Source organism: Anser brachyrhynchus (genome assembly GCF_964034855.1).
Source record: "Anser brachyrhynchus genome assembly, chromosome: 3".
Classification (NCBI taxonomy): Eukaryota; Metazoa; Chordata; class Aves; order Anseriformes; family Anatidae; genus Anser; species Anser brachyrhynchus.
The window spans coordinates 46,047,851-46,063,754 of record NC_137696.1 but is presented as its reverse complement, the minus strand read 5'-3'; the positions used below and the strand labels follow the sequence as shown (position 1 = coordinate 46,063,754).

General features: G+C 36.2%; 1 protein-coding gene across 3 annotated transcripts in view; it reads right to left on the bottom strand.

Moving 5' to 3' along the window:
• ARID4B (AT-rich interaction domain 4B) overlaps positions 1–15,904 on the bottom strand; it is an 87,834-nt gene that overhangs the window by 40,634 nt on the left and 31,296 nt on the right. For 2 of the 3 annotated variants that reach the window (XM_080588330.1, XM_080588328.1), the window contains exons 4-8: positions 12,352–12,417; positions 11,660–11,750; positions 7,334–7,413; positions 5,337–5,428; positions 3,085–3,223 (exon numbers count right to left, since the gene is read on the bottom strand). In XM_080588330.1, the coding sequence (XP_080444456.1) occupies positions 3,085–3,223; positions 5,337–5,428; positions 7,334–7,413; positions 11,660–11,750; positions 12,352–12,417 (468 nt within the window). The remainder of the gene's footprint in view (positions 1–3,084; positions 3,224–5,336; positions 5,429–7,333; positions 7,414–11,659; positions 11,751–12,351; positions 12,418–15,904) is intronic. The other variant, XM_080588329.1, reaches the window with a different exon arrangement.

The window sequence follows — 15,904 nt, the reverse complement described above, 5'->3', positions numbered from 1 at the left end:
GAAATTGCAAGGATATCACAACCCACAGTTTGGGGAAGGGGGGAGGACACCACAAACCTTGCAGGATTTACGAAATGCAACTTTGTAAGAGGAGAATTCATAAGTTACCTACCTAGAAAAGTGTTTCAAGTACATACATTATGATAGGCTGTTTAAATCAAAGAGTAGATTAATCAAGTCTAGCACTGAGACAACATATTAATTACTTGTTGCAGTTTTATAAGCTATTTGAAATGTGCTAAACTAGTATAAAAGTCACTAATTTAAAAACTTCAGGAATTTAATAATATACATTACTTATTGAAATTTCAAACTTTGAGAACAGAAAAGCAGTCCTTTCCATCTCTTAAAACTTTTATAGTTCCCTAAAAGTTAAGAAAATTCCAGCTGCTATGAAACCCTAAGGAGCAGCAAATTACCAGAGCCCTAATTTAGTCCTGGTAAATGCCTCCTCTCTTGTACCAATTGCTTCCAGTCTTATTTTTTCCATCAAACACATGAAAGATGCTACGTGATAGATTGTCATCTTCCTTCTTACATAGGTCACCAGCCACGGTGTTTTACATGTTAGAGTCAAAAGCTCCAATTGATCTGGAAACAGTTGTTAATCATACAGCACAGGCTAAACAGCATCGAAGTTTTAGCAATCAGAAATTCTTTCACAAGTTGAAAAGCCACTTAACACTATCTCACCTAGTACCATACATCAAGCAACATCATCTCTATTTTGCCTGAATCAAGTTTTCTTAATTTCCTTGCAAAACAAAATCCACTGCATTCACAGGAGGATGACAGAGATGATCCTATGTAAGCTCAATTTTCTGAAAATGCTGCAAAGAAGATTTCCTCACTGCACCTTCCAGAAGCCTTCAGGTATATATTAAAACCCAGCAATACTATAAAGCTTACCAAATCACACTATCTCACATGAGGAGCAAATACCAGGCCTTTTTAAAATTACAATTAGCTGTTGCTGCCAAAAAACACCACACAAAAGAAACCACCCACATAACCAAAAAATACATGCAGGATTAAACCAACATAGCCACCAAAGATTTAGAAAATATATAAACCAAATTTAAACCTCTATGGTTTTAGATTGTAATTTATAAATGTATCTGGCTATAGGACTGATATCCAAAGTAATCAGTTCCTACTACTAATCTTGACTGTTCTTCACTGTAAAAGGTTTAGACTAATTCCCGAACTTTCCACATTTGTGCGGCTTGTACAACATCCATGTGTTGTAACATAAACCATCTCTGTCCACAGTATCAATAACAGTGAAATATTTTGTGGATACATATTCTTCAGAACATTAAGCCTGCATTTTCATTTCATTATTCCCATAGTTCACAGAAGCACAGTTAGCCACACCATAACATTTAAGCAAAACCAGTCGGTAACAAAATACAATTACTTTGTTGATAAAGTGCAGGTAATCACTTACAAGGCAAAAGAATGGAGAGGCACAGCTAGAAGGGGGGGAGGAAGGTGTTTGGGGCATAGATCTATTCCCTGGCGTAACCTTTCAGGTTACATACAGTACGATGTTTATTTGCAGCGCTATAAACCTGATTACTAAAGTAACAGTTAATCTAGGATAAGCTATTTCAGAGTTAACAAGCTCCATCCTCAAACTTCCTCCTCCTCCTACTTCTCATTCATTCCAGGAAACTCCACAGAGAACAAGCTATTCCATTCTCCAAATGACAGCTAAAGAAGGAACAGGGTGTATCTTTAGTACTCCTTGGGAGAATAAGCAACAGTTCAGTTAATCTCTAAGGTCTGACCCCCAGCTATCCTGATTAGTAGCTCTACTCCATGCATTTAGAATGGCTAACAGGGCCTACCATGGAAACTGCTCTCAGTTACGTGCATGACCAGAAGGACCAAGCCAACAGCGTGACACAAAACACGTCAGCATAACTGACCACTGCTCAAAGTACAGCTGCGTTCAGTACCAACCAGGAAGGAGGGGATATTGCACCAATTTGGACGACAGCCTTCAGGAAAGAAACAGCTCGATTTTCTTGTCTATTACTGCAAATTTCTGTTAAAGCTCCCTTTCATTAACGTGGCACCTCCTTGCCACATATACTGCCCTCTCCCTTGCTGTAAAAGGAGCTTTAATGACTCATTCTCTCCCACCAACTTTCCAAAGGGAATCCTGCTGAAAAGCTTCTGGACTGCATTACGAGACACAGGAGGTGATGAGTAGAAAGTTACAGCTGAGAGATACTGCACACACTACAAAGAGTTAAATGCTACAGCAGCAGCATTTCAAAGTCTGAGCACAAGTCTTCCCAAAATTAGATAAAACATTTTCAGCAGTGAAGTTCTCATTGCCAGGGAGAAGTTATTCAAGTATTTGAAATTAATAATATATAAATGAAAAAGCCTAGTACTGGAGGTACCGCATATGGAAATACATTAATTTCTAAATGTATAAGTCAGTCTACATATAATCCTTAGACTAACAGTGATTTTTCTTTGTTTACTTTTTAACAAATAAACCTGTAGTAAGTGTCTTTAAAATAAATAAAGACATTTAAGATTTGTACTAAAAGACTCTGGCACTATTTTAAAGGAATTCATTGGCAATTCTCTATTACCTACCTAAAGCAAAAAAAAAAAGAATAAAATCAAATGTTTTTAATCAAATAGGTTTACACTGGAACTAGAAAAATAATGTCTACCTAATTACTAAACTTTCCATCTTTTTTGTTCTCATACTTTCTCCCTTGATAAAACCAGGCAATTCAGAAAAACTATATACGATGGCATAGGTAAAAAAAAAACACTCAAATATTATTTCAGTGGTACTACTCAACACACTGTCGAGCTGGAAGTAGGCCAGCTAGTTCTGGCTGTTTGGAAGAAGTAAAGCCATTTATCAATGACTACGTAAATAAATGCATTCACATGCACAGCATTTCCTTTGACTACTATGACATTCAAATTTTAAGAAACATACTAACATTATAGATGAACCCACTGAAGAGGAAAAACAACACCTTTATTTAATGCCTAGCAAATGCATTAAATTCTTTGCAAAATTAAAAATAAAGATGAAAGTCTTACCAAGGCTGGAAACCACAGAGCTTTCTTTTTATCCACACTGAAGCAGTCCACACACACAACTTTTCCTAGTAACTCATCGCTTTGCTTCCTATCATCTTCATCTTCATCGCTGGAAGAGGATGAAGATTCTTCTTCAGGACTAAATGACAGAAAAAGACTTAAAACTCAACTGCTCAAATCTCATCTACTATAATTAGAGGTGAACCAGAGCTAACTATCTAAGAAGCATAAATGATAGTGACTTGAATTGAATGGTATTTTAAGATAAACGTGAACAAAAATATTTATAGGGACATAAAATAATTTTATTTTTAACTATAAAAGTATTCATAATACCAAAATATTACAACCTCAGAAAACCACTGTCTGGACATTCAAAACTAATTCTGAACAGTGTTTCACTAGGACAAAAATACTGTGGTAACTGTAGTTTTGGACCATCATTAAGTGGAAATGATTCCCCCCCCCCCCCCCCCTTTAATGTCTCTTTGTACTTTAACAGCCATAGTCTATAAACCTGCTGTCATCTGTCATACAGAAGACAAAGTTATTCTGAGAGAGGACAGATCTGTGAAGAAGAAACATCAGCTACAAAGATAAATAGCAAGAAGAAAAAAAGTTGTTTATTTATCCTGAAACGGGGTGAGTGGGTGGGTGTGTTCAAAGATCTGCAGTGATACACTTCAATGAGTGCTTCAATCTCACATTGAAAAAAGTAGATGGGCCAAGGCACAAACATATTTTGATTCCAAGAAGGTTCCAGCTCATTTTTTGGCTGTTCCAGTAGAAAGTCACACCTGATTTTCACCATATGTGGACTCAAAATGTAGAAGACTACTCCAACTAAAATTTCATGCAACCAATTAAAAATATTCAGCACCCCTGGCTATATATAAACACATTATGTGTATTCTTCTCTTCTGTTATTATTATTTGACTATTTCTTTAGACTACTCACTTTGAAGGTTAATTCTCAGAAAATACACAGCATGTTCAATAAGCATATAATGCAGAATTTTAAAAGCTATCTTCCATTTTTCATATAACTACTTTTGTGCAAAAAGCTCAATATTAACAGAAGACTCACAGTTAGCATTTGCTTAATGGATGACAGCTGTTTTATAGCCTAAACTGAATTACTGTTTTATTTTACCCACCTCAATTTTACATCATCTGCAGCGCTCATAAATAAAAGGATTTTTTCCCCCAAACATCCTTTTTTAAAAGTATTTATTTCTTTTAAAACACAGTATAAAAAAGTCTTTCAAGGCTGCTTCTTGGGGTTTGAGAATCTCTTGTGGGAAGAGAACAAAGCTGAAGACAAGAAAAAGCCAGGACTACCTTAGAGAGTCTACAACCTAGCTCAGTTCACCAGCATCTTGTACAATTTGTCTTTTTACCCAGTTTGGTCAGTATGAACCATAAGATAAAAATAAGCATCCTGTTTCTGCCATAACAACATCCTGTGTAGTTAGGTAAACAGAGAAGACAACAACTCAGAGACACCAAGGAAGCTGCAATCATGTCTGCTGTGATACGTGCCAGCTTATTCAATCTTTCTCCTTCAGTACAGCAGAACAGTAAATCAATATTCAAGTAAGTTTGTATCACCTGTACAAATACAGAGCAATATTTATGATCAAAAAGACAAAGCAATGAAGGATAATCCAAGCATGACAACTCCCTTTTTATCCCTGTCACTACTACCTCAAAACTTTAAAAACAAGAGCAAGAGCAGAGTCAATTGAGCATTTCATAATGATTCTTCAAGATCACAACCACCAAGAACTCTGGAACCCAGGAAATCAAATCATTACTCTTGATCTTGTTTTTTTGTTGTTTATTTTTCCTATCTGTAAGCTTTGCTCCAAACCATAACATTGTTCATCTATTTCTAAAAGCCCTTCAAAGACCTTGCAATGAGAAACCAAAAGATACCAGGAGGATTCCAGTGCCTTCTACAAAGACCTCACATCAGCTAGAAAAAAAAAACTGTTGCAATGGCTTTAGTTTAAGTCCAAGAGATTGTCTCCACTCACTTGTCAATACCTGCCACTATTTCAAATACTGATCCCATGAAGACTTGCAATTCTTGCATGCACTAATACAGGGAAAACTGAGTTTCAGTCTGAGTGCTGAACAACGCTTTTCATATAGCTTGCTCTTTTTTGAATATATGACTAATAATAAAAATAACAAATACTGGGAACTTCAGAATTGGGTAAGAGCACAGACAAAGACATTAAACTTACATGTGATTGGATCTCCTTCCCCTGTTTGTTTTCTTTCCTATAACAGGAGTCCCAAAGTGTTCAGGATTTGTGAGTGGAAGCTGATCTAATGTCTGTTGAAATGAAAAAAATACATGTTTATACACACTAAAAAAATTGCAAAGTTATTGTCCAAAACATAAGTTTGGACAACTTGGTTAAAGTAATTTTTGTCAATACAGAGACTGTCTCATTACAAAAGTACTTTTAAAAACAGTGATGTTTCTGCTGTAACAACGCATTGTGTGTGTCAGCAAGACTACTAGAACATCAACAGAAGGACCTCACAGACCTCCAGTATCTTCTTCAAGGCTGCTGTTACCTGTTTAAGAGAGTCATTCCAAATTTGAAGGCTGCTGGTACACAGATTTTTTTCGGTACCATAAGCACCTCTTTTCATTCTTTGAAAGGTGGCATAAAGTCCTCCAAAATAAACACGTTCCTCTCAATTACACTTCTGAGTTTTGTGTGAATTTTTAAATGTGAAACATCTACTAGAATCTCAAGCATCGTCCGCACCAGGCAGACCTGAACTCAATAGATATAATAAAATTGGCTTTTTAAATCTTGAAGTAAATTACTTGTGAGCATGGCAGACACCCTAACAGATCCTGTAAACAATGTGAAATCAGAGATCAAGCTAAAGCAGTATCACAACAAGATAATCGCGTGACATCAGTCTAATTGCAAGAGAAGTTGGAGCTGCAATTTTCCCTGCTAAGTAGCTTTACAATCATGAGGTAATTATTAGAAACACACAACATGCCCTTCATTGAGAGTTGGTGACAATGAATTGCTTATCAGCAACTTTTATCAAGACATCAAAAACTATGATAAGAATGATCATAAAATGAAAGTAACAGGAGTCACCTGAACATAAGGTTTCTTTCAAACTGACGAAATAATCTGAACCGACTCTTGTTCTGCCAGCTGGGTTGCAGATCTATCCATCTATATACACATACATATACACACACTAAAATTTTCAACCCACTTACTATAAAGTAAAACTCCTGAATCCACATTAAAATAGTATTTTTGTAACTGAAGCAGCCTGATTTTCAGGCATGCTGATCATTAGTAACAAGGAATTAATGGGAGAAACAATGCAATCTTTAAAATTCTGGTATTTATACCTGAATCCAGATTCAGGCTTCCACTCAGGCACTCTTTAGATTTGCCTAATCCTGATTTACCATTCTAGAAGGTATCTGAACCTTTACAAGAATGCAGAAAGTAGGCAAGAAGCTAAGCTGACTACAATAACAAAGAATACTTATACAGAAAAAAAAAACACCTTACTGCAGTAGCTTTCCAATAAGCTAGCATGTTTACATAAATCCGCCCATCAGTCCAGATGGTGTTACATAATAAAGATGAAAAGGCCTTATTCCGAAGTTTGAACTATTTAAAATTTGCTACAAATATCTGCATACTTAAGACACAGACCTCCCTTAAGACATGAAACAGCTTTAAAATACTGATAAACACCTTCAAATCAACAGGTAACAGCAACTTACGATTTACCTAAGAAAAAACCACGGACCTTTCAAGTTTATTGGCTATCATGAAGTTACAATCACTTAAAAATCCGTAAGAACTTAAAAATTATCTAAAGATGTACATTTACTATGTACCATTTGTGATTTTTTGCAATGAATACTTACAGATATTTTTAAATTTGTAAAGCAAAGTAGTTATGTGATTGCTGCCTTTTATGTAATCCCCAATCCACGGACCATTAATAATATAAAAGTGATAGATGTGAAACGTTGATTTTCTTTGTTAACTTACACAGTTTGGTGAAATTCAACTATATAACTTGGTTTAAAAAGAAAGCCATACCCTGTAGGCTATATTTTACATAATCACCATTTTTAGTAGCATGGATGTACACAACATACTGAAGACTGAATTACTAAAAATATATCACTTTAAATTTTTCCAAATTAGAAATTGTATTAAAATTCTTCAATTACCTCACTTTCAGCAAAATGTCGCTCTCCTTTTAAGCACAGCGAAGAACGCCTAAGAGTCTTCTCATCACCATCATCAAATACTGTCACCATGTAAGAAGCGAGGCAGGGGGGAAAAAAAGATTTGATCTTTATTTTTTTTAAAAAAATCAGGATATTAGTAATCAATTACTTTAAGTGTCAGAAAGAATGAGATAAGATCTTCCTGTAGCCAGGCCTTACAAAGCTGTACCTGGATACTACTACATATCCAGTAAAGCATTTGCACAGACTGGCCAAATATTTAAGCTGCTGGCTCACTGTAGTTACTCCATGCTTGTACTTGTTAAATGGAATCTTAACTAATCAGTAGTTAAGCACATACAATTTATAGACCAGCACACAAAAAAAATCAATACAAGCTAGAAATGAAAAACAACTCTTAGCATTTTCAATTTTTACAGAACGTTATTTCAAAACCAGAATTCCTACAATCCTTAACTGGAAGCTACACTTACTGCTGAGAAACACAGACTGACATATGGAGAAAAAAAATTTACAGTTCAATATTATTTGAAAGTTCAGCATTTCTCCCTGCTGACCTCATTCAGCTAACCTGTAAAACAGCAGCGATAACAGCCTAATGAGGATGACAACAAACTGGTCAAAGAACAATCATCAAAATCAGGTGTTGTAAGAACTGTGGAGCTCCTGGCTTCTTGGCTCCATGCTACTTCTGCTGTCACCAGGCTTTATTATCTCTAGCAATTGAGCAAGGTCAACTGGAAAGAAGTTTGTACAACAATTGGCTTCAGCTACGTACTTCTTCCATTTGAATCCAGAAATACATCGCATACATTCAAGGTGGTATCCTTAGAAGTCGATAAACTGGTCATATAAAAAGTAAACTTTTATCAAGTTTACTACAGGTACTTAACGGATGAAAACTTGGTGACAAGTTTTAACTCAGGTAATGCTTGCACTGTTCAGTGAGACAAGAACTGACTTCCTCTCCGGCCCCCAACGGTGATGACAATTATATTCTTGTCCCCACACTGCAGTGACCTTGAAGACTTTTGGGGGCAGGGAAACAACCCCAAGATTAGATTAAAAAGATTAAATTAAATGTTAAAGTTTCAGCAAGTTCTTAACATGTCTCCTTCACCTTCATTCAAACTTTCTCTTCTGTCAACAGTGTCTGAATCAGGCTCAGCAGTAATCTCATTAAAATTCAATCATGTGGTAGAAAACTAAAAATACATAAACACTCTGACAAACAAGAGCCAAAATAACAGTGTTCAGAGAATGGCTGTCAACCAGCAAAAGACGCCTGGCAAGATCAGAACTTAGTTTTCAGCCATGTCTGACTATCAAATAGTGGGTGCCATACTCTAGTTTTAACATCTATTAAATACATATATATACACACACGCAAAACTCCCAACCATTATTTATTTGATATAAAAGAAACTCTTAACTAGTTCTGAGATCTTTTTTCACCCTTATATAATGCAGTACTATTGATGAACAAAGAAAAACTACCCCTTTTGACTACCATTCTTTGTTTTACACTGCAGTAATTGTTGAGTACAGTATAGTGATAAAATAACAACTATAGATGCACATCTGGAACTTCAATATTTGTTGAAAAAGTATTAAGGGCAAGAACTGCACAACAGAATACACAGATTTTCTGAGCTGCATCTCAAATGGTCAATATATAATTGAGCCCTCCCTTTGTTAAGGGAAGTAGAAGGCAACAGGTTCCTAATTCAGTTTGTGTTAATTAACGTAACTGAGTCTCCTTACATAATGAGAGTTTAAAAGAAGTCTATCCTCTTCAAGGGATAAGCTGACTACTATTCAGAACTAGGTAGGAAGCCAGGTTATGTATCCTGAGTGGTAATCTGCTTGTGGCCTCTTCCTTGCCAGAGGGATCCTTAATCTTTTTCCATAACACATTCAACCAAAAAGCTTCATCCGCCTGAAAGACTTGTGCAGACAGTATAGCATCGATGGCTTTAATGCATGTGACTTTCAAATCTAATGGGGGCATTCTCAAAGCAGTCTACTGAGCAGACATACAAATGTGTATTGCGTTGTAAAACACCAAACCTGAAACTGCAAGAAAAAAGCAGCAAGGTAATGATGAAAAGAGTGCGAAAGGAGGCGAGACTACTGCACATGTACAATTCCACATTTTTAGTAAAGCGATATTACATTTTTTTTCCTCACAGTAAACAATGAGTTTAAGTGCTAAGAGTATCGCAAACTTTCTGAAGACACGTTTGAATAATGGAATAGTATCAAGTTACCAGGATTAGTATACCTTGTGCTTCTTGACAAATTTTTACAGGACAGGCAAATAAATTATGCACACTGTGTACACAGATAACTTTGCCCATGCTAAAGGCTATACTGGTTACTGGTAGCTTGTTGGTTTTTTGTTTGTTTTAAATTAATTCCCATCTTCCTTTTGTAAGAGAGAAATAGCACAAAAAAAAACTTACAAGTGAACTCACATACAATTTCTATTTAGACAACCTAAATAATTTAGTGTTAAGAGAGTCTTCAAGCAGACACAAAACGGTTATCCTAAATTTCACACACTACTGCTGCAGTGGCACAAATGGTAATACATTAACAACTTCAGGAACGCTACTACTTCAGATCTGTCCTGCCACAAAGTTTTGTGTAGTTTGTTTTGTTTTAATCAAAACAAAGTAACTTTATTCATAAAATCATTAATAGCGCAAATAATTTGATACTTCTCAACAAGCGCTGCAATTACATTAGATAAATCTGCTGGCTAAGAAGCATGCTAATTCTGAAATTTGGTAAATGCCAACTAGCCCTTGAAGCAGGACTTTCACTCAGATCCGCAAAGTCATCACGGTCTGCAAGGTAATTTCAAACCCATTCCAGTCACCCTCCTGACAAAGATTATTCTAATCATCCACTGCTAGAGTCAATTCTCTCTTAAAGTGCATTACACAGTCAGCAGCTGTGATGCTTTTACTGGTTCTGCAAGGTCAACATGCTTTTGTCTACTTTTATCTACAAAATAAGGTTTTTAGTCTCAACACTTACATCTCTTCTTCCTCTTTCTCAGACGCAGAATTATTGGCAGTCGTACTTTGATTTACAAAAAAAACACGACACCAACTTTCAGAATTTAATCTGCACTGACTCCTATCTTTTTCTTTTTGCTGAACCGTTAACCTCATGCTTTCTCAGAAGCATAAGCATGGACGTACAACAGAGATCTAACACCAGCTATACCATTTTGTTCTTTAAAGTTCTCACATCTGATCTACCTCTATACTAATTATCAGAACTAACTATGATGTCAGTTTCTGTCTTTATACCCCATGTTTCAACCCATCCTAGCCTGGTCTCTCCTTTACTTATATAGCCTACTTCTCCAACAGGAAAACAAGTATTTTCTCCAGCACTTACCTGGAAGACTGTATCTAAACTCACAGCTCTATTCCTTTCTAAAAGGACTAAGGCTAGGGAAAGTTAGTTTTTCCCTAGCTGTTCAACAGCACTTTCGCAGTAACAACCCTTAGTATCTTGTTACAAATAAATCTTGCTAAGGTTTCAAGACCTTGTCCTCATCTTCCCAAGTCCTGGTTATCTATCCAGGAGACAAATAAACAACTTCAAGAAACAGGTCACTTCCTACAATAGCTTTAAAATTACCAGTGCACAGACGGAATATATGTTATCATTCTACCACTGACCAGTTCTCCCGAAGATTTATCTACTGGTACATAGCATTAAAGGGTAAACCCATTTCTCTAAAACCTATGGAAAAATAAATAAATAAATAGATCCAAGGTTTGCTTGTTGGCGCATGGATACATCATCTAAAGCCTGAAATGTCATATTCTAGGATAGGCAAAATGAATAGGAAGACTTTTAAAACAAAAAAAACACCAAAAAAAAAGCTGTATCTCTGGTTTCACAGGAGTGGTTGTCAGGGCAAAGTCTAAAAGTAGGGAAAAGTATGTATTGCAATTTGAATTGTGCAAATGTGTGTGACAACATACTTTGCTTCAGAATATTTAATAAGAGCATATTAAATACCTAAACAGTACCCAATTATACAGCAGCTCACTAAGTCTGTATCTTACATCCTAATTTCACCTTGTGGTGGGTGAAGTTTCTTATAAAAACCCAAAGTAAGAAATTTTGATTTTTTTTTTAAATGCAAACTTTGAATGCTTATGTAAGGGTCTTCAAAAAATTTCTCTCACCTTGTTTAAGACATGTCCAAGAAAAATACAGGTTACTGGCTTAATTTAAGTCACGAGTTTTATTCGAATACGTAATTATTTCTCTTACCTACAGTGTACCAACTTGCATCTGTTAATTTGTTGATCACTGCTTCCTGGTAAGTTCCATCTGGATTCTTCACTTCCACAACAGTTCCCACCTAAAATGTAAAAGCCACTTAGCACCAGACAGGTTCTAAAACAGACAATGAAGTTTACACTTCTGTATTCAGCAAACAGAGTTAATTTCCATAGGCTTCGTTAAATATACCACACCTTTTCAATTTCATTTGAATCTGTTTGTACTCCTTAAAACTTCTTTTTTTTCATTCCACTAAAATAAGCCAACTAACTGAGCTGATTATTTCCTGCCAGCAGGTGGGGAACAAGAACCAATCTGAGTGATGTCATTCTCTTGTATAAGAGCTTGCCCATCAAATCCTCCAGCCGAGTTTTCCAAAGCAATAGTAACTAAAAATCAGAGCCAGCCAAACTTCTTAGCTTTAAGGCCAAGAAGAACAAAGAGGCTTGCATCAGCCAGTATGCTGTATCCCCTTTAACTACAGAGGAAAAAGTTAACATGAAAAGGAAGCATATACCAACGTTAGCTTTGCAGCATTACCTTTTATGCTTCACAAAACTATCTGGCCTAAGTAATAAAATGAACCTTCCTCTTTCACCTCATACTACACATGCACATTTACTTCAAATGCTGAAGAATGCTTTTCAAAGTGTTCACAAAATATAAAACAAATGTATTACCTTTAAGGGACCCTTTATGTGGTCATCCTGCACTTCCACTGTTGAAGAATCATGTCTAAAAGTTACCTAAAAAAATATATAAATCAACTGACAATCACTTGATACAATTGAGCAGCATAAGCACATGCAATGTCAATAGCCCTTCCCTTACTCTCATCACGCAATCAGTCACCACAATCATTCCACTTGCTGAAACTTTCATTCATATATTTTAGAAACAACAGGAAACAATTTCTTAGTTACCAAAACTGTTTTTACCTTTCACAAGACCTATTACCACCAAAGGAACTGAAAAACAATAGTTTACCAACAATGTTTAACAGCTCCAAACAATATTTGCACATCTGTTAATGATTTGAATTGTACTGTTCTAGTACCACAGCAAAAAAAGGATGAAGTTTCAGAACTTATGGGCATAAATAACTGTGCAGAAACATTTACATTTCAATGCTCTGAAACCAAACAGTTTTAGCACCTATATCTAAACCCATATCATGGTGCATTTTTTTGCTACTGCGGCTGGTTGAAGTGCATTTTCTTCACATACTGCTGAAAGACCTGTATGAAAACATACAGGGCACGGCTGTCAACTGAACAAAATGAAAAACCCAAACAGAATGCTCCAGTTTTTCAGTTAACGTCAGCCTAGCCATTGAGATGCTAGTAACTGGAAATAAATGTCCGGATTGCTAAATTTTCATTCTTCCAAAAACTTAAGTAAAGCCTGCAAGCATTTCCGAGGCATTTTCACAAGTCATTGGCTGTGTCTTTAACCCAGCACACACTGTCAGGAAAATATAAACTGGAAATTCAAATTTATGATTAATATTACCTGCAGCATCTGATACAGATATTGATCATTCATTTCACTCTGAACTAACTTGATCACACACTAAGTCAAAGGATCGATGCACCTGAAGTTTTTTTTTTTTTTTTTATCCCCACTCTGGTGTTAAAATTCAGGGAAACCCTGAGAAAACTCTGGCATTACATATATATATATATACATTTTATTAACACACACAAATGATGTTCTAAAGCTCGCCAGAGCACACTTGTTTAAGTGTATGATGTTTTATTTAGTACTCACAATAGCTAACAGTAATACTACATTAAGTTGGAGAACTTGGTTCACAAGGGTGCCCAAAGTTATGTTCTCGCTATAGCTGAGGTTTCCTGTGCAGAACACAGTGATGGTGAAGTTCGCTTCAGAACAGATACTGTTTTCTAACACCACTTCTCTTACTTTGACTCCTCAAGAGTTAAGTTTAGGAGTTTTGTAAGCCTTGACAGAAGCAAACAGTTGAGAATAGCACCTAAGACCAGGACTGAGGAAAGCCTACCTTGACTGGCTGATTAAAAAATAAACACACTACAATGCTTTACTACCCTCAAGGTGTTACTTCATGAAGTAGTTATCTTGTCCATCTTCTGTTAAAACCACAGCAATACCTACTGAAAGTATGTTCTTTTTAGAGCTGCATCATCCCACCTACGGATGGTAAATACTTCCTGTCTGACAGACAGACACAAGTCATACTTTGTAAACTGAAAGCCACACAGAAGATTCTGGACAGGGATTAACAGAGCAAGGGCCAACCTTCTGAACTTCAGCCTGATGGGGATTTATCTAGAAATCAAAAGTTCAAAGTTTAGATGCAAAATAATCCGACACCTGTGGTCACTCAGACGAAACAACCAGTGTATCAATTCTGATTTAGAGGCAACTGGTTTAATTAACTTTCTGTAATTATCTTTAATGTGTTTCACAGCATAAAGAAACTCTATCCAAAACCATGAGCCAGCCACAGTGTACTACAAAAGAAAGAAGAACACATCAAATTACTATTATGTACTCCTGCACGTTTTCTCTTTTTAAAAGGCTTATTGGGAACGTGCCTCTTTTTCAAGAGATTTTGATACCAACAGTTTTCCCTTCCTGAGATTTCCAAACATATTTTTAAAAGTTAAAAAAAAAAAAATTTACTGGGTATTAGCAGAAATCAGATCTGACCAGCAGGTCATCACACTGTTTAGATTCGGGTGGAATTTCCCTTTTCTTCACCTTCCTGAAATGAGGGTCCTGGTAAGGCTCTATGTAGCAGATGCTCTGCTACTTTCTATTTAATGAAGACAGACTCTGAAAACAGTTTCTTCTGAAATTTCTGTGCAGGGTACCCAAATAAAACTGGTGGGTGGGGATGATGGTGCTAATTGTGTTTTAGAGTACACTGTCAAAATAAACTGGTTTAAATAACTAAGAGAAGCTCTAACTGATCCTACGAAGAGGGAGTGGCCTACCAGTAACACCAGAAGTTGCATTCTTTAGTCAAATTTGTAGTGTCCTCAAAACTTTTCATGAGTCCAGGCAACTCTCAGTTTTACTCCTTTACATGGCAATGTGTGTAATGAAGATACGCTGTTTAATGTAAAGTTCTTTACCATGTAAGTGTGAAGTATGGCATCTATTGATAATGAAGTGTTACACACATTGCACTTGAGTTGCATTAAATAAAAGTTACTAAATTATGTTGCTGATGGAAGAGTCATTATGAAGGCACACCTCAAAATATTCCAGGAAGCAGTATTTGACAGATGAAGAAAGCAAGTAAAAGGTGAAGTAATTAAGTGTATTTTACTTTCCTAAAGATGACAAAACTTGACACCGAGGAAAAAAAAAATGTTGCTACCCTCCTTTCTCAGAGCAACTATTTTTGAAACTTAAATGAAAGGGTCAAACTAAAATTTCTCTTATGAAGTTAACTGAATTTTTGGCAACTAAGAGGGAGCTCCCAATACAAAGAAGACTAAGATATATAGTGTGTTGGGGCCAGGAAAACGTCTGTTAAACAAGTGGAAAATAAATGTAGCAGATAAACTATCAAAATTCCAAAGTACAGTTGATAGTAACAATTCTGCTTAGACCAATACTGGAGAAAGCTTGCACCCTCCAGAAAGAGGAAAAAATTAAGGGGTCACTGTTAAGTTTAGGGATGATACACTACTGGTGCAGGACAATCAGAATGAAGAGATATTGATACTGTACTCACAGACAAAACAACAACAACAAAAAACCCACACCAAACCACAAACCATGACACCACAACACACATTACTCTACAAAGGAGTAACTGTACAGGTGCTTAACTGCCCTAAGTTATGCAGTAACAGATAGTGAAGGCTCCCTCTCTCTCTTCCACGTCCTGCAAGACTTTAGACACAGCCTCCACAAGCAATTCAGACTGAAAATTCAGTTACACTTCAGGATCTTGCTGCAAAACATTGCAGTCACCAAGCTGCGAGTAAATCCATACAAAAATATTTCTCAATGGACACCACAAAAGTGCAAGTGGCCATCTAAGAATAAGAAGGTGGGCTGAAAGTCCTCTAAAGTGCTGGTAGTAGTTAGGACTTCACCAATCTGTGCACAACACAATTCCTGTACTTAAATACTGACACTTCACACCTAAATACCAGTACTTAATAGCTTAAATTCAATGGTGCTGTAAAACATAAACCAGCTCATGCTGTTAATAGCTATGACTAATGAAAT